The sequence below is a fragment of the Heloderma suspectum genome, chromosome 4 (assembly GCF_057233095.1).
Source record: "Heloderma suspectum isolate Gila_16-S chromosome 4, 16-S_ref, whole genome shotgun sequence".
In the NCBI taxonomy this organism is placed as follows: Eukaryota; Metazoa; Chordata; class Lepidosauria; order Squamata; family Helodermatidae; genus Heloderma; species Heloderma suspectum.
In genome coordinates this window covers 285,846,715-285,865,685 of record NC_139461.1, presented here as the reverse complement: position 1 = coordinate 285,865,685, position 18,971 = coordinate 285,846,715, and the positions used below count along the sequence as shown (strand labels likewise).

Sequence of the window (18,971 nt, the reverse complement as noted above, 5' to 3'; positions counted from 1 at the left end):
GGCTATCCTTTGCAAGGCAGCCAGAGCACAGAGGGGATCCTCTCCTCCATGCTCTGGCCACAGCTTCGGGGAGGGAAGGAGCCTGGAGACCTCAGTCTCCCCTCCTCCCTGCCCCTGGGACTGCTCCTTTCCCCCATCTCTGCGTCCCTTTTCTGAATGCAGAGACGTAGCCAGCACGGAGAGAACGGTGCTGGCTATGCAGGGGTGGGGGAGGGGAAGTGGAGCGTGGTTTCTGGGATCTGAGGTTAGAGCCCTGGTTCTGACCTCAGATCCCAGAACCTGAACAATCCTTTGTCATCCCCCCCCTCCCTGACTCTGTCTAGAGGGCATGGGATTACTCTCTTAATAACTGAGAATGTGATGCCCTTTCATGACACCCTAAACCTGCTGCCTAAGGCATCCACTTCAGTCTGCCCAATGGTAGGGCCAATAGGCCCTGGCTCTCTACATTTTTCTGTTTTACACTCCCAAGGCGTGGATTCATCACCCCTCACCGTCCCGGGTCATAGGAAGGCTGCCTTAGACCAGGTCAGACTGCTTGCCTATCTAGCCCGCTATTGTGTTCTATGTCTGGCAGCGGCTTGCCAAGGTGTTCAACGGAAATTTTTTTGGCATCACCTGTCGCTTGATCTTTTTTTAACTGGAGATCTCAGGGTTTTTGCCCGCAGCCTTCTGCATTGTTGTTGTTGTTCAGTGGTTCAGTCGTGTCCGACTCTTCGTGACCCCATGGACCATAGCACGCCAGGCCTTCCTGTCCTGCGCTCTCTCCCGGAGCGTGCTCAAGTTCATATTCATTGCATCCGTGATGCTATCTAGCCATCTCATCCTCTGCCGTCCCCTTCTCCTTTTGCCTTCAGTCTTTCCCAGCATCAGGGTCTTTTCCAGGGAGTTTTCTCTTCGCATTAGGTGGCCAAAATATTGGAGCTTCAGCTTCATTATCTGTCCTTCCAATGAGCACTCAGGGTTGATTTCCTTTAGGATGGACTGATTGGACCTCCTTGCAGTCCAGGGCACTCGTAAGAGTCTTCTCCAGCACCACAGTTCGAAAGCATCAATTCTTCGGCGCTCAGCCTTCCTTATAGTCCAGCTCTCACAGCCATACATTACTACTGGGAAAACCATAGCTTTGATTAGACGGACCTTTGTCGGCAAGGTGATGTCTCTGCTTCTTACTATGCTGTCTAGGTTGGCCATAGCTTTCCTCCCAAGGAGCAAGCGTCTTTTAATTTCATGGCTACAGTCACCGTCTGCGGTGATCTTGGAGCCCAAGAAAGTAAAATCTGTCACTGCTTCCATTTCTTCCCCTTCTATATGCCAGGAAGTGATGGGGCCAGAGGCCATGATCTTCGTTTTTTTAATGTTGAGTTTCAAACCAGCTTTTGCACTCTCCTCTTTCATCCTCAACAAGAGGCTCTTGAGATCCTCTTCGCTTTCTGCCATTAGGGTGGTATCGTCTGCATATCGGAGGTTGTTGATAATTCTCCCAGCAATCTTAATTCCGACCTCTGATTCATCCAACCCGGCATTTCTCATGATGTACTCTGCATATAAGTTAAATAAGCAGGGTGACAATATGCAGCCTTGTCGTACTCCTTTCCCAATTTTGAACCAATCGGTTGTTCCATGTCTGGTTCTTACTGTTGCTTCTTGACCCTCGTACAGGTTTCTCAGGAGACAGGTAAGGTGGTCTGGTACTCCCATCACTTTCAGAATTTGCCACAGTTTGTTGTGATCCACACAATCAAAGGCTTCAGCGTAGTCAATGAAGCAGAAATAGACGTTTTTCTGGAATTCTCTTGCTTTCTCCATGATGCAGCGAATGTTGGCGATTTGATCTCTAGTTCCTCTGCCTCTTCGAAACCCAGCTTGTACTTCCGGTAGTTCTCGGTTCGCATACTGCTGAAGTCTAGCTTGTAGGATTTTGAGCATCACCTTGCTGGCATGTGAAATGAGCGCAATTGTGCGGTAGTTTGAACACTCTTTGGCATTGCCCTTCTTTGGAATTGGAATGTAAACTGACCTTTTCCAGTCTTGTGGCCACTGTTGAGTGTTCCAGATTTGTTGACATATTGAATGCAGCACTTTAACAGCATCATCTTTTAGGATTTTAAATAGCTCGGCTGGAATACTGTCATCTCCGCTAGCTTTGTTGTTACTAATGCTTCCTAAGGCCCACTTGACTTCACTCTCGAGGATGTCCTGCTCAAGTTCAGTGACCGCACTATCATGGCTATCAGGGACATTCAGATCTTTCCTGTATAGTTCTTCTGTGTATTCTTGCCACCTCTTCTTAATCTCATCTGCTTCTGTTAGGTCCCTGCCTTCTTTGTCCTTTATCATGCCCGTCTTTGCACAAAACGTTCCCTTGAGATCTCCAATTTTCTTGAAGAGATCTCTAGTCTTTCCCATTCTGTTGTTTTCCTCAATTTCTTTGCATTGTTCATTTAAGAAGGCCTTCTTGTCTCTCCTTGCTATTCTCTGGAACTCTGCGTTCAGTTGGGTATATCTTCCCCTTTCTCCCTTGCTTTTCGCTTCCCTTCTTTCCTCAGCTACTTGTAAAGCCTCCTCAGACAGCCACTTTGCTTTCTTGCATTTCTTTTTCTTTGGGATGGATTTCGTTGCTGCCTCCTGAACAATGTTACGGACCTCCGTCCATAGTTCCTCAGGCACTCTGTCTATCAGGTCTAATCCCTGAAATCTATTCCTCACCTCCACTGTATATTCATCAGGGATATGATTTAGGTCATACCTGAACGGTTTAGTGGTTTTCCCGACGTTCTTCAATTTAAGACGAAATTTTGCAAGAAGCAGCTCATGATCTGAGCCACAGTCAGCTCCAGGTCTTGTTTTTACTGACTGTATGGAGCTTCTCCATCTTTGGCTGCAAAGGACATAATCAATCTGATTTCGATATTGACCATCTGGTGACGTCCATGTGTAGAGTCGCCTCTTGTGCTGTTGGAAAAGAGTGTTTGCTATGATCAGCATGTTCTCTTGGCAAAACTCTATTAGCTTTTGTCCTGCTTCATTTTGTACACCAAGGCCATGCCTGCCTGTTATCCCGGTGATTTCTTGACTTCCTACTTTAGCATTCCAATCCCCTATGATGAAGAGGACATCTTTTTTTGGTGTTAGTTCTAGAAGGTGTTGTAGGTCTTCATAGAACCCATCAACCTCAGCTTCTTCGGCCTCAGTGGTTGGGGCATAGACTTGAATTACTGTGATGTTGAATGGTTTGCCTTGGATTCGTACTGAGATCATTCTATCATTTTTAAGATTGTACCCCAGTACTGCTTTTCCCACCCTTTTGTTGACTATGAGTGCTACTCCATTTCTTCTAAGGGATTCTTGCCCACAATAGTAGATATGATGGTCATCTGAATTAAATTCGCCCATGCCTGTCCATTTTAGTTCGCTGGTTCCCAAGATGTCGATGTTCAATCTTGCCATCTCATGTTTGACCACCTCCAGCTTACCTTGATTCATTGATCTGACATTCCAGGTTCCTAAACAATATTGTTCTTTACAGCATCGGATTTTCTTTTCACCACCAGACACATCCACAGCTGAGTGTCCTTTCGGGTTTGGCCCAGCCGCTTCACTCTTTCTGGCGCTACTTGGAAATACCCTCTGCTCTTCCCCAGCAGCATATTGGACACCTTCCGACCTGAGGGGCTCATCTTCCGGCGTCATCTCTTTTAGCCTTGTGATACGTTCCATGGGGTTTTCTTGGCAAGAATACTGGAGTGGGTTGCCATTTCCTTCTCCAGTGGACCACATTTTGTCAGAACTCTCTGCCATGACCTGTCCGTCTTGGGTGGCCCTGCACGGCATAGCTTATGGCTTCACTGAGTTACGCAAGCCCCTTCGCCACAACAGCAGCTGCTCTTCCGCTCCGTCTGCAATCGCTCCAGATTTCCAGGGAGAGACTTGAGTGTCCAACTACAGCAAGGGAAGGCAACATGTGGCCAGTGAAGGCCGGTGGCTCCGATGTCAGTGGGGCTGTGAATCTGCTCTGGGCTTCAGTCAGAACCAGTCAGAACTCTAAAGGAACCTCCACTGCATTTGGCCCCCCAGATGTTTTGGCCTGCAACTCCCATCAGCCCTTGCTGGCGTAGCGAACGGTAAGGAGAGTTGTAGGCCCCAATATCTGGAGGACCACAGGCTTCCCACCCCTGAACTACATGCTCAACTTGCCGCAAAAGTTTCTCTGCCATTTCCCCCTTCCCTTCCTCTGTGGGCACCTCAGAACGAGATGGATTTCTTCCTGTCTCCTCTTCCTCCTTCCTCTCAGCCAGGGAGAGCCCAGAGTTCCCGCTACCTGTAACGCGGCATCTGGACTCAAGGTGGAGCTGTTTTCTTCCTCTCGTCCTCCGTCCTCCTCCATCCAACTTCCAATTCTCTCTTCCCCAAACTCCGGGACAGAATTGCAGGGGAAAGCCGGAGGCTTAGACTGGACTTGTTGATCTCCATTAAGAAGAAGCAAAAGGGAGAAAGAAGAGCGAGCAAGAGGCGTTTTCTCTTAGCGGTGTCCTGTCCTTTTATTCCAACTGGGTCCGAGCCCCATTTTGGAAGGTGGGGCTTGGGGAATTAAAGAGAGCGAGCGAGAGAGAATGAGAGAGAGAGAGATCCAGATGAGGGCCTTGGAGAAGCTTCTTTCAAAAATTAAATCTCATCCTGGAACGATCTGCAGCTTCTAAGCGCTTTGGACCTATTCTCGGCCTCCCCTTCCAGCAGTGGGGTTGTTTGGCCATCCTGGAATTTGTTTCTGGTCGGATTCTCCCCCCCCCCACTCCCACCCACCCCAAAGCGGATTGCAAGAAAAGATGCCAGTGACGCCTCGCCTGCTTGCTGATGAGCTCCCCTGCTTCGCCTGAAGCGTGATGTAGCTACCCAGCCGATGCCCTCGTCTCCGCCGAAAGCCCAGTTCGGCGTTTCCCTGGGATCGTGGCCAAGGAAGTAAGTGGCGCAATTGAGGGAGGGGGACGCGGAGGAAGAGGGGTGCGGTGGAGGAGGAGGAGGAGGAGGAAGGGAGGGAGGGAGTGTGTGTGTGTGTGTGTGTGTGTGTCGTCCAGCAAGCCCAAGATCGCTTGACACAGAGTTCGTCCCTCCAGGACGAAGCAGTGCTTTGGCTTGCTGTGTTCTGTGGAGGCTGGTGGCTTCGATTTCCCCTGGGCTGGGCATCCGCTCTGGGTTTCAGTCCGAACCAGTCTAAAGGAGCCATCCGAGATGCTGAACCCATTTGCGGGATTGGTTTCAGCACCTTGGATAGCTCCTTTAGCGTTCCGTCTGGTTCTGACTGAAACCCAGAGTGGATCCACAGCCCCATGGAAATCGGAGCCACCAGCCTCCACTGGCTGTGTCTGAAGATACGCAGGCTTGATTCTGGGAGTGGGGGGCTGGGTGGGTGCCGAAGGGTCCTCCTCCTCAAATGGATTTATTTGATCCTGCTGAGAGCTCACCTCCCCCCACCTCGCCCCCCCCCCCGCCCCCAAATCCTGGCAGGGTTGTAGGTGAGCAAGTACTGACATCGTGGAAGATGGAAGGAACTGTTCTCCCTCCTCTTGCCTGGGATATTGGCTTTAATGCCATCTTGTATAAGCAACAGTGCAAGGAAGGCAGCTGTCTCTGTTGGCTACATTTTTGTTTTTCTGGGGGGGGGTTGTTGTTGTTATGACGACTCCTATTAGTTATGGGCTTTGTGGAGGAGGAGAGAAAGGAGGAATAATCTTCGACATGCCCCTTGCTGTTAAAAATAACTGGAAGAACTGGAAGTAAGCATGATTATTGTTTCCCCTCAGTTAGGTTATGAACTCTGTGTCTCGCTCTTACGAGAAGAGACTGCAGAGACTACACCAGTTTGTGTGTACATTCACATGTACACACAAACTGGTGTAGTCTCTGGGTGCTTTCAGATGACGCTTATATTGGACAATCGCCTTGCCCACTTCACAAAACGTTACAGAGGGTCCAGACCATGTTGTCTTCAGGTTGTCACCCTCCTGTGTTTTTCCTCATTTCTTCCATCTTTCTTGGGGGGTGGGGGGTTGCTTATCAGGGAAAAAAAGCAACATTATGGAACAAAAGACAGAACAGCTGCACAGTGCCTTGTGATTGTTACCTCTAGAAGCCCTCCTCTGTCTGGAAGCACCCTCTCTCTTTCTCATACACTTAAATATGGCACCCATTGGCCCAGTGTGCTATTTAAAAGAATTGAACTAATAATTGTGCAGCCTCAGCCCTCAGTTTTACTAGAGACATTTACAAGCCTGGAGCTGATTAAGAACATACTTTGCACACCTGCTCTCTTTCAAACACAACACGGATGCTGTCTCTAATTGATTTAAATGGGGTGGTTTAGACTTTGCTTCCTCCCGGTGCCTTACTTAAATAATTTGAAGTAAGTCTGTCTTTCCCTCACTCATTCATTGCATCAGAGATCTTTATAAGGCAAGAGTTATTAAAAAGTCTGTTCTTCTCTCCTTCCTCAAGACCTCTACTGATGTAAGCTCTTCTAGCATGAGGTTGTTGTAGGCCCATTGACACATTCATAGACCACCATCATGTAACCATCCACAAGTGACCATTCTTCACTCCATTGGATGGTGTATTGGCATCTTCAGGGCTTAGCAGAGGGGGGAAGATAGGTTTCCATTAAAAGGTTTGTTTCACCTGCAACTAGTCTGCCATTGCTTTGAAAAAGCTCTCACTTTGAAGGTACAGGAATATTATGCTGACAGTGTAATTTGATTTGCTCTACCCTAGACTGTCTCTCTGTAGAAGGCAAGCTGTACATTCCAAAGCAGGATGTGTAATTGGTGTCCACACGTTATTATTCAGCCTGTGCCTCTGATGACTTTCAGTTAAATCTATAAACAGGTAACAGATGAGAATCACACATGAGGGGCCTGGAGTGGGAGTATTCATATGTCTCTGAATAGCTAAGAAATAATACAGTATGTTTGCTCTTTCAAAGTTCATTGTTCAACCCCTTGGCAAAAGAGAGAAAGCCTGGAGAATCTAGCTAAAGAGCACATAAAACAAGGAATGATTTGATACTTTAGAGACACCAGATAAATATTACACACTGATGTTCTAGGCTTAAAATGCACTCTTAAAATAGAAATCAAGGGGAATTAAATAAATTGTAAGTTAAGTCCCATTGATTTCAGGAGGTCTACTCTAAATATGACTAAGTATGGATACAACCCATTGATTTCAGTTGAATTTACTTCAAATATTTTGTTCCTAAGGAGCCCCACCTTCATTTATGTGTAATTTGTACATTTATCTTTAAAAACACACACCCACATATGAACATTTGATGCATCATATTAATTTCCCATATGTTACCCTTGCACCTCCCCCTCCCCCATGCACAACACTGTGTGTAACATCTCTTATTAGAAGTGTATATTAAAGGGTCATGCTTGCATCAAAAAGTGAGCAGCTTGCTGGGTTTGCACCTGGCTTCTCCTTTTTTGTTTGGTGCACACAGTTCATGGGGAAAGGTGTTCAAGTGTACTTAGCCTTTTTACTCGAAACACTGGGAGCCAACCCATCTTAGTACCATGGAGGATCAGTAGCTTTAACTTGGAGCAGGGAGTGCACACATCTAATCTCCCACCTACCCCTTTTCCAAAATCTGAAGCATATTAGGGTACTAAAAAACAATCAATTTGTTTTGTGCAGAGACATCAGAATTCTCACCACACCAAAAGTCAAGACCCTAGCTAGGACATGTGTGTGAGGGGTGGGGGGAGAGAAATAGAAAACAAAGAAAGGGGGCACCTGGGCTTGTAGTGACTTTTTAAAAACATAAACAACCTTTAAAAAAAACCCTGAACTCTCCAAATTAAAACACCACTTTTTCTCAACTAAGCAAGTATTTAGGGAGTTGATCAATGTAACACATACCAAATTGTTCAGATCAGGGGTATGCAGCCTGGTGCCCTCCAGATGCCTTGGACTACAATACACATCATCCCCAGCCAGTAATGGTCAAGGATTATGGGAGTGGTTGCCCAAAACATTTGGAGGGCACCAGGTTGCCTACTCCCAGTTTAGATGTATCAATTGAGAAATAGAAAATATTAACAATGCAAAGAAAAAGTTCAGACTAAATGGAGAGTGGGTAGAGGTGAGGAGAATATGGAACACATTTACTTAAAGGAGAGCAAAATGAATTAAAAATTTGATGCTGCCCACTTGCAGATTTGCTAGGGCCATTCAGCTGCCCCCAGAAACACACAGCCTGGGGGCTGGAAGCATTAGGGAATCTTCTTCAGCACTGTGTGGTGTGGACAGTGACCAGGGTCTCTCCATTAGAATGAGTTCTTCCCAGGTATGGATCTGGCAAAGACTGGCAAAAAAAGCTAGCAGCATCAAACTCCACCCCCACTGTGCTTCCCTCGACTACCTTACCCTTTTGACTGTCTGTTCAGTTTCAGCACCATGAACAGCAACTTGCCCGCTTGCTGTTCCTGCCGCTCTTTCAAGCAGACTAACAGAGCTATTTGTATGCCTGCCTGATTAATTGATCAAGCAGGCAGTTCACAAACCAAGGAAGAGGTTCTCCTTTGACTCTCGGAAGTCACCAGTGGTTCTGTGGATTCCTTCTCTTGCAGGCATGGAGGAGACGGAGAACAGATGAAGAGATCCTGCTCAGAAGCGTGAATACCCTGGAAGTTTTCATCACCCTGTTCCAGCCTTATAGAGACAAGCAATGCCTGCGGGAATGAATAAGCATGGATCTCGATCTACTACCTCTTTGCCTCCAGATCCCATGGAGATTGTCAGGAGCAAGGCCTGTTCCAGAAGGGTCAAGCTTAATGTGGGAGGCTTGGCCCATGAGGTTTTATGGAGGACCTTGGACAGGTTACCACGGACTAGGTTGGGTAAGCTCCGAGACTGCAACACCCATGAATCCCTGATGGATATATGTGATGACTACAACTTGGAGGAGAATGAGTATTTCTTCGACAGGCACCCAGGGGCATTTACTTCTATCTTGAACTTTTACCGCACAGGCAAGCTGCACATGATGGAGGAAATGTGCGCCTTGTCCTTCAGCCAAGAACTGGACTATTGGGGTATTGATGAGATCTATCTGGAGTCCTGTTGCCAGGCCAGGTACCACCAGAAAAAGGAACAGATGAATGAGGAGCTCAAGAGAGAAGCGGAAACAATGCGGGAGAGGGAAGGAGAAGAGTTTGACAACACTTGCTGTGCTGAGAAGAGGAAAAAACTCTGGGACCTCCTGGAGAAGCCCAATTCTTCCGTGGCGGCCAAGGTAATATTGAAACTACAGGTTCTTCTCTGTCATGGATAGGGCTGGTGTAAATTAATGGAAGGAATATGGTGCTTCAAGCTTTGATTGTATTGTCCTGGTTCTTGCTCGCCACAGTATTTGGCATCAAAAGAGACCCAGTTGCCATTCAGTTCTGTGGAGTCCGTTGCTGTTTTCCTTTCTGTACTTACATATTAAGAAGTTGTGATTTTGGTATGAGTTTTAAGAGAAAGGAAGTGAGATGGATATTGGCATGTCATTCTATATTCCATACCTTTCTATTGACACAACAGTAGAGGTTTTTCCATAAGGAACAGAAGCAGTGGATGGACAAGTAAAAGGAATGCATACTGTTTAAACAGTACATATTTTACCAGTCTTCTTCAAGCTGGCGCCTTCAAGATATATTGGACTATAACTCCCATCATCTCCAGCCAGAATGGTCACTGGCTATGCTATCTGGGGATGGTGGGATTGTAGCCCAACACATTTAGAGTGCACCTGGCTGAGGAAGGCTGGATTATGTGAACACTTCATATAACTAAAGCCAGATGTGCAGTATATTTATAAATATAATGTTTGATTGGGCTATTTGCCAAAATATCTGAATGTACTGTAACTCTACTGTTTGATTAGGCTGTTTGATTAGAGCTTTGCCAAATCTCTTTGCTATTGTTATGCCAAGAAGTATGCCTTTTGGTATGGGTGCAATATAGCAGATTTCCATTCATGAGCTAAAGGTTAATTCTCTTTTTACACATTTATTGTGGGCAACATTATCTTTCCAATATTTTGTCTTGTTGCTTTAGTAAGCAGCTAAATTCAGCCCTCTTTTTTTTTTTAAAGGGAAAGAAAATTGCATGAATTTATTTGGCAATGGCCCAAAGTAATACATATGTATGGAGATATGTGAAAAGTAGTATGTCACCCCATTAGGCAAACCTCAATTATCTGAAGAACTTCCTTCTTTACATTTGTCAGGGGTGCCCCTCTTCCCACACCCACACCCCTGGACGCTGGTAGCTTCCTGAATATATGTACCACCCAGTTCTTATATTTTCTGAAAGCAGTGTGCTAGGTCTGAGGTTTATTGTTTAATGATATGTTTCTTCTATACATAATTTTTCATTTGTAGTTTCAAGCATTTTTGGCAGATCCGAAAATGTTGGTTTTGCTGTACAGCTGCCTTCTGTAGAGTCCATGTCTAGCCTTCAATAACCATGATAAGTCCCCCCAAACATTGCATCTGCACAGGTTGTGGTAGGATTCCATAATAGGTATACAGAGTCAGAAGCTTCCATTCGAAGAGTCCCACTCTGCCTGTTAGCTAAATGTCCACATTCCTCGGGGTCATATGTGATTACTGTAGCTTGGAGAAGTATTTCTGTGGTAGACATTTGGGGGCATATTCTTTTCTCTTGAACAAGCAAGTGACACATGATAGAGGACATGTCTGCTTTATCCTTCAGCCAGGAGTTGGATGATTGAGGGACTGGAGATGTATTTGTACCACAGGTGCTTCACTGTCTGGGTGAAGTGAGTGACACCCGCTGTCATGTGAAGAAGGCAAGAGAGTCAGTGGGTATGGCCCTGAGCTCAGTGGTAGAGTTCACGCTTTGCATGTAGAAGGTCCCAGGTTCTGTCCATGGCATCTCCAGTTAAAAGGATCTTCAGCAGCAGTGTTATGCAAGTTCTCTGGTTAGGGTTGCTGCAACTCAGAATAGAAAATATTGGGAAATATGGAACCAACAGTAAAAGATGATGTGATGCATTCCAGGGCAATGCTCTTTTATCTCCCTTGCTCCAACCTGACCGGTTGAGATATCACCTGCTCTGTCATCTTACCAGTGGGAGGAGGATGGTCCCATATGTACAGCAGCAGGTGTGCAACTAACCTGTCATGTTCTTAGTTTCATGGTTAGGGGCCCTTCACTTTTGCTCTTTTACCTTTCCTTGTATGCTTTTATACACCTTCTCAATGTGCTATTATTTTTAGTCAATGAGTCGCATCCAACGGTTGCATGAGTAGAAGGCAGCTCATACAATCAATCTTTTTTCTTCCTCCTACAGCCCCTATACCCCCCCCCCAAACAACCCCTCTCCAGAGGGCTGGGGTGTGTGTGTTCCTGAATATGACAGATTGTGTCACATGAAACTACAGTAGAAGGGTGGTATTACTCAAAAATAGATGGATGGATTTTGCTCCAGAGGAGCGATGGGGGCACAAGATGCCCCTATCTGATATTGGTTGATTCCTCTCTCCCACTGCAGTTCAATGTGACAGAGCCCACCCTGCTTGGGAGGGCCTCCCACCCTCCAGAGTGGGGTTTGGGGGGATACAAGGGGCTGGAAGAGGTAGAAGGAACAGAAAGATTGGCTGTGCAATCTGCCTACCATTCATACAACCCCAGTGAATGCTGCTGGATTTGAATTTTTGACATGAAGGACAGATCCTCACCCTGCATACTTAGGTGATGGATACCCAACACAATATACATGCACACCACATCACTTGTGAAGCATACCTGGCTGTATAAATTGCTTTTCCCTTTAAAGTACCCAAAAGGGGTGATTTGGTTCTTTCCCAGGCCCTGTCCCCTATGCATTTCAAAGAAAAGTATTGATTTACATATCCTTATGCAACAGATGTATTATGCATGTCTTCTGTACTTGACTATCTGTACCTGTCTACAAACTATAATGGGAAAGCCATCTTTAAGATCCAGCAACTTCTCTTCTCTTTTTTGTGAGAATGGGAGCGTGCACCTTGGAAAGATTAAGGCTCAATAAAAATCATCATGATACTTGTCAGTTAATTAGATATTGCATGCTGTTGTATGATCTTGAAGCTGCACATTTTCCACTAGCCACAGCATGCATGCAAAGAAACTGTGTGGCAACATAGTATGAAGGCTAATAAAGTGGCAACATATGTGTGTGTGTGTGTGTGTGTGTGTGTGTGTGTGGTTTTCAGACTGAGTTCTGAGGAATCCTAGGGTTACTTGGAAGTTTATCCCACTTTCCTCAGTGTGAAGATCAGTAATGAGAGGAACTACTGTAACATGCTCTACTTGGGGCTGCCTTTGAGGACTGTTCAGATACTTCAGCTGGTCCAAACCGCTGCAGCCAGACTATAGTTCAGGGCTGGTTACGGGGAGTGCATGAGACTCCTTTGTTACAGCAGTTTCACTGGCTACTGGTCTGTTTCTAGGCATAATTTAAAGTGCTGGTCAATTGTCCTATAAAGCCTTACACAGCTTAGAACTAGGTTACCTGAAAGACTGCCTTCTCCCATATGAGTCTGCCCAAGCATTAAGATTCGGAGGAGGCCCTTCTCTCAGTACCACTGCCATCAGAGGTACCTTTGGTGGTGATGCAAGAGAGGACCTTCTCGGTGGCCACTGCTTGGTTCTGGAACGCCATGGGAAGCTAGGTTGGGCCCCTCTCTGTTCTCCTTCCACCAGCAGGCAGACTCATTTTTACTCAGGCAGGCCTCTGGCATATAAGCTGGTCTGTTGCTGAAGGAGTTTTTAATGGAATGAATGCAATTTTTACTGTTACAACCACAACCAATCAAACTTGTTTGTCATTCTGCACAAGGAGTGGGAAGTTAGCTCGAGTTTAGAAACTAAAAGGGCGACGTTCACCACAGTCAATATGGTTGCCCTTTGATGGGATGTAAGCTGAAAAATTGGCTGTTGCTGTGGATTTCTTTTATTTTTATGTTTTTAATTCTGTTTTTAATGTAATTGTTTTTTTGCTGTTATGTTTTAATTAAGATTTTGTTTTTAATCTGATTTATTTATTTATTTATTTATTTATATCCCACCTTTCTTCCATCATGGAGCTCAAGGTGGCTACATGTGGTTCCCAGGTGGTCTCCCTTCCAAACACTGACCAGATCCAGACCTGCTTAACTTCAGCAAGGTGGCTGCCTCATGCGCCTTCAGACCGTGTCCTGGGACCTGTATTTTATTCTTTGTGACCTTGAGTGCCACTTTTTGATGGAAAGGCAGGATATCTATTAATTAAATAAATAAACAAGCAATCATGGGCAGTGCCTTACAATAAGCCAGACCAATGATCCATATAACCCAATATTGTTGACACTGACTGCCGGCTGCTCTCCAGGGTTTCAGGCAGGAGATTTTGCCAGGCCTACCTGAAGATGCTATTGATTGGACCTGGGACCTATAGAATCATAGGGTTGGAAGGGGCCTACAAGACCATCGAGTCCAACCCCCTGCTCAGTGTAGGAAGCCTGATTCCCAGGCGGTCTCCCATCCAAGTACTAACCAGGGCTGCCCCTGCTTAGCTTCCGAGATCAGATGAGATCGGGAGCACTTTTTGCATGCAAAGCATGTGTACCACCATTGAACTATGGCCCTTGCCTGAACTTCCTTGAAGTAATAACAGCTTGCTCACTATGATAAATTTTCCATTGTATGACGCAGCAAGAGAGGTGTGATGAAGGCTTCATGCTCCATTGAAATAGGGTGACAGTAACATCCAAAAAGCCTTTCCAGTGCTTTGAGTAAAGTGAATACAACATGTCCCAGGATCATCTGCAGTATGCAAGATTCCAATGCATCTCCTTAGGAGCTTCACAGCAGACAAATCAGTTTAGCTTTGTCTGAAGGGAGGAAATTTGGAAACCACGACTGTAAAACAAATCAAGGTAAAAGTTAGTGGAAGTCGTTGCCCCCCCCATCAGTTATATGCAAATGACACATTTGGCAAAAGCAATCAATAGACATAAACCTGGATTGGGTTCTGCTGCTTGAGCATGGCAAGCGATAGTAAAAGAAACCAAGGGAGTTTCTTTATAGTTCTAGGAAGGCATTTAAAAGTTGGTGAGATATTTGATGTGGTGTGTCAGAAAAAGGAACGTTGCGTGGCTTTCAAAAGCCGATTGTCATTTTTATTTTTCACAACAGACAGATCCAGGCTGCCTTTTCTTATATTTCAGATGTCATGGTACTGAACATGAATAATTTATAAGGGTATTTTGGCATGCATACAGGATCCCAAAACGTCAGCCTCCAGCTTAGGTTGTCCATGGCACTGGATCAAAATCCATTAGAGGCTGTTGATGTTTCATGATTTATTGTATATGAGATGATCATCCTTGCCAAAGAAGTGTATTTTGTGATTTATAAGTCAATTCCAGGTTTGGCTCCTAAAAAAATAAAAATAAAAAATCCAGTGTAAATGCATTTAATAATCACAGACATATATACTAATTTAGAGTAGATTGCAGAAGCATGTTGATCTCTCATGTAAGCTTCCACCACTGAGGTTCTTGGTGTTTGCTTGGGTCCCACATTTCTCTTCTGAGTTCATTGTTGTTTATTCATTCAATCGCTTCTGACTCTTCGTGACTTCATGGACCAGCCCACGCCAGAGCTTCCTGTCAGCCGTCGCCACCCCCAGCTCCCCCAAGGTCGGGTCCGTCACCTCCAGAATATCATCCATCCATCTTGCCCTTGGTCGGCCCCTCTTCCTTTTGCTTTCCACTTTCCCTAGCATCAGCATCTTCGCCAGGGTATCAAGAGGGGATAATCAGTGCTGCAGCCCGCTGCCCATGAATCATATCCCATGCAGTGGTGTAGTGGTAAATTTTCCTCATAGCAATGCCCCAGTCCTCATAGCAATGAGGACTGGGCAACAGTCATATCATAGCAACAGTCCTCATAGCAATGCCCCAGAGGAGAGTCCGACAATTCAGTCAACTGTGTTGATCCATATCAATAAACCAACCCTAACAGTTTTCTTCTCTGCCAAGAGCATGCCTTTTGTAAAGCTAACAGGTCTTAATTGCTCATTCAAGACCAAGACCCAAAAACACTTTGCATTACAACAGGGAACAATGTATTGTTCCTGGGAAACTTAATTTCCCTCAGCTACTGTGAGGATTGCAGCTAAGCTCAGAGGGAACAGGGAATTCTGCGGGGGGGGGGGGGTGGCAGATGACATCAGTGTCCCTGTTAATTAAAAAGTATCAGCGATGGGAGGAAACGGAGTATAGTGAGTGAACACATGTGAAAGTGACATGGCCTGGCGATGGGTTTGTTCAGCCATCCCTACATCTGAGGCAAAGCTATGCAGAAGGGGCTGTGATATGTCAGTTCATGTTTCAGCAAAAAGTTCAGTGCTTCTTAACTGTTAGAAAGCAAATCTCTTCATACTGAAGTGATTTTAGCATGCAGAGTTTTCCCTGTCCAAGCCCAAAGTCCTGTCTGAGACTTTCACTTGAATGCATTCGAATTTGCTGCAACTGCTCTTGCAAGATCTTTCACTGATATTTACTGGGGGAGGGGACAAAGGAATATTGACCTGTTGACAAGATCACTTCAAGTGAACAAGCTGAGATTAAATCCAGACAAGACAGAGGTGCTATTGGTCAGTAGAAAGCCTGTCTCAGGGGCTGGGCTTCAACCTCTTCTGGATGGGGTTGCACTCACCCTGAAAGGTCTGGTTCGTAGCTTGGGAGTGTTCCAGATCCTATGCTGGCCCTGGATCTAAGGTGGCAGCAGTGGCAGGGAGTCCATACACACAGCTATGTCTAGTATGCCAGCCATGGCTGATTCAGTCTGATCTGCCAACAGTTATCCATGCCTTGGTTACATCATGGTTAGGCTGTTGCCAGTGGAGGCTGTTGGCTCTGATGTCAGTGGGGCAGTGAATCCACTCTGGGTTTCAGCCAGAACTCTGAAGGAGCTAGCCAAAGTGCTTTGCACCAGTCACCAGCCTCCGCTGACTATTGCTGTGCACGCGATGTGGGGCTATTCTTGGAGTGTTCGGAAGCATCAGTTGGTGCAAAATGTGGCAGCTAACCAGATGCTAACTGGTGCATGGAACTGTGATCACATCATCCCAATATTGAAAGATCTGAATTGGTTGCCAGTTGTTTTCTGGGCTCGATTCAAGGTGCTGGTTTAAGGCTCTAGACAGCTTAGGGCCTGGCTATTTGAGGGACTGCCTACTTCAGTATGAACCTGCCCAGTTATTAGGATCAGCAGGAGAGGAAGCCTCGCTTGCAGAGGCCCGTTTGTCAAGGCTTTCTCCTGTGTTGCCCCCGAATTCTGGCACTCCCCACTCTCTCTGCATTCAGGAAGGGGGTCAAGACACCTGTGTGCAGAGCTAAAAGCAGCTTTGGGGGCAGGGGAAGGTTTAATTTGGGGAAACACCATGCGGCAAAAATGGTTAAGTGCTCCCCTCTCCCAGTGCCGCTATTTCCATCAAATTCAGAATGACCTGTACCCCCCCCCTTTTTGGTTCTTTTTTTGGTTTTGAAGCAGGAGAGCCAATCAAACATCATGTGTGGCTTGGCATTGTCATAAGGGGTTTATCTCCTGTAAAGGCTGAATATAGATTTTAGGCTCTGTTCTGTTGTTATGAGTGAAACAGCTGTGCCTGATTATAATAATTTGGGGACTGCAATCTGCACATGATTCAAGTTCATCCCAACCCATTGTATGCAACCACTTCATCAATATTATCCTTTGTGTTGAGCAGGTGGCATTGTCTTGTGGCCAAAAGATCGACTTTCTTTCTTTCTTTCTTTCTTTCTTTCTTTCTTTCTTTCTTTCTTTCTTTCTTTCTTAGAAAGGGACTTTTATTTTCTTTTTCAGCAACACATCTCGTTCTCCTGGGCACCCCAGTGGCCAGCCAATCATTGGGAGTAATGCATTGCTGAAAAAGGATCTCTAGTCAGCGTTGCTGAGGCAGCCACATGAATTCTCCATAACTGTGACATTTAAAATCTATACATCTATGATCTGTACTAGTTAAGTTAGCCCATAACGTCTTGTGGCCCTTCTTATAGGCCATTTCTCTCTCCCCTGTTTTTTTTAAGCAATTAATTTTAACATATAAAAATGTGTATTTTGTGGAGAAAATCAGGCTCAAATATAGCATATTTCAATGCATATTTCAATATGCATTTTCATGAGGGTTTTTTAAAAAAATCACATTAATTTGGAAATGTGGGAGAAAGCAAAACTGCAGATCTGTCCATCCCTGGGGGGGAAGGAACAAATAGATGTGTTCATCATACATTATCATTAAGTCCCAGTGGGCAGCTGGGCTGGAGTTTGGAGCCTACACCACTGCAGAGCCAGAATGGAAGAATGCTCTCCAGTTTAGGAGGTTGCAATTCCACGTCTTGCACACTCCTTCTTGCACACTCATGTTGCAGGAACACCCTAATCCTAACAGTGGTTGAGTGTGGGTTGTTGCTGAACCATGGGTTGTTTGCTGAACTGTGGGTTAGCATGTTGTCTGAACCCAGGACATTTTCCACAAGTTGGCTTGTTAACCATGCAGTATGGCTTATTTTTCTCAAAAAACCACCTTGAGAACCCATGGTTTGTTGATGGGTTGTTCAGGGTGGTTAACAAGCCACATTGCATGGTTAAGAAGCCACCCTGCGAAAATGTCCTGGGTTCAGACAACACACTAAACCCGGTTCAGCAAACAACCCACGGTTCAACAACTGAATGTGGGTTAGCGTGTCATGTGAACAGCCCCAATGTTTGTTCACTACTTCAATCCACATACAAACTAAACTAAAGCCATTTTTATGAGTGACAAAATCTGTATGAAACACATTATCATAGTTCCTATGTAAAGCTGGCAGCCATGTGTTCCCCAAGTTCATCGGGCAAAGCCTCTCAACCCGAAAACCTGGGCAGCTTTGATTCATAATTGCATGCTGCCAACAATGCCCATTGTCACACTACTTGAAGCCGTGAACGTGGAAATTGCAGGGATGGAGACAGAGTAACAGTGACTCACAACGCAAGTATGAGGCTGCCATCAGGAGATGGCCATCTCTTTTCTGAAGGATCAAAAGCAGGAGCTAGCAATTATGACGGAAGGCACTTTGTAATACTCAGGTTTTATATGCATTTATTAATTGGTCCTCATTGGGAAAGTAAGCAGATGGATGGTTTAGCTCAATAGGACAACTCATGTGCAACAATCTAAGTATGTTTGCAATATTAATACACTGGCCCCCTGTATTCAAAGCTGATTAACACACCTGCAACCTTAGCTCCTATCACTTGCATATAACACCTACCAAGGTCTTCAGTGGATCAGTTTCTTTTATCTGATGATAACATGCTTGCCAAAAATAATACTGTTTATGCTGCCCACGGTTTGCTTCTGAGGTTGTTCACTTAACTCAGCCTTCCCCAATGTCATGGTCCCCAAGGTCGTTGGAATACAACTCCCATAACCACCAGCCAAAGTAGACTGTGGTTGGGATGATGGGAGTTGTAGTCTTATAGCATCTGTAGACCCAAAGTTGGGAAAGAAGCTCTTGCTTCTGCTTATCTTTCCAGTGTTCCCAGTTCTCCTGCTACATGTGTTTACCTTTGGCTTCTAGGCACCACCATCCACCATGCCTTTATTTAATCAGGCTCACCTCTATTGTCGTTGTCTATTGGATTATATTTAGTTCAGATAAAAGTTGGTTGAAGATTGTTTCCTAAATGCTCTCTCTTCTCTGTGGAGCATGTGGATTTTCTAGCAGAGATTTCCTTAGAGTTGCTTTGCAATGGTGATTAAGGTTCATTTTCTGTGTTTGTAATTGAAAACGCAGTGGGTTTAAAAAAAAAACCCTCAATCTAGAGCTGAAACAAATTTGTTCCAAATATTGTCCTTTGTGAATTTT

General features: G+C 45.3%; 1 protein-coding gene across 1 annotated transcript in view; it reads left to right on the top strand.

Moving 5' to 3' along the window:
• The first annotated feature begins 4,420 nt into the window (after nt 1-4,420).
• The window catches only part of KCNB1 (potassium voltage-gated channel subfamily B member 1), a 299,115-nt gene continuing 284,564 nt past the window's right edge, over nt 4,421-18,971 (top strand). Inside the window, exons 1-2 of the mRNA XM_084854107.1 lie at nt 4,421-4,959; nt 8,628-9,292. Of these exons, the coding sequence (XP_084710233.1) occupies nt 8,726-9,292 (567 nt within the window). The 5' untranslated portion in view covers nt 4,421-4,959; nt 8,628-8,725. The remainder of the gene's footprint in view (nt 4,960-8,627; nt 9,293-18,971) is intronic.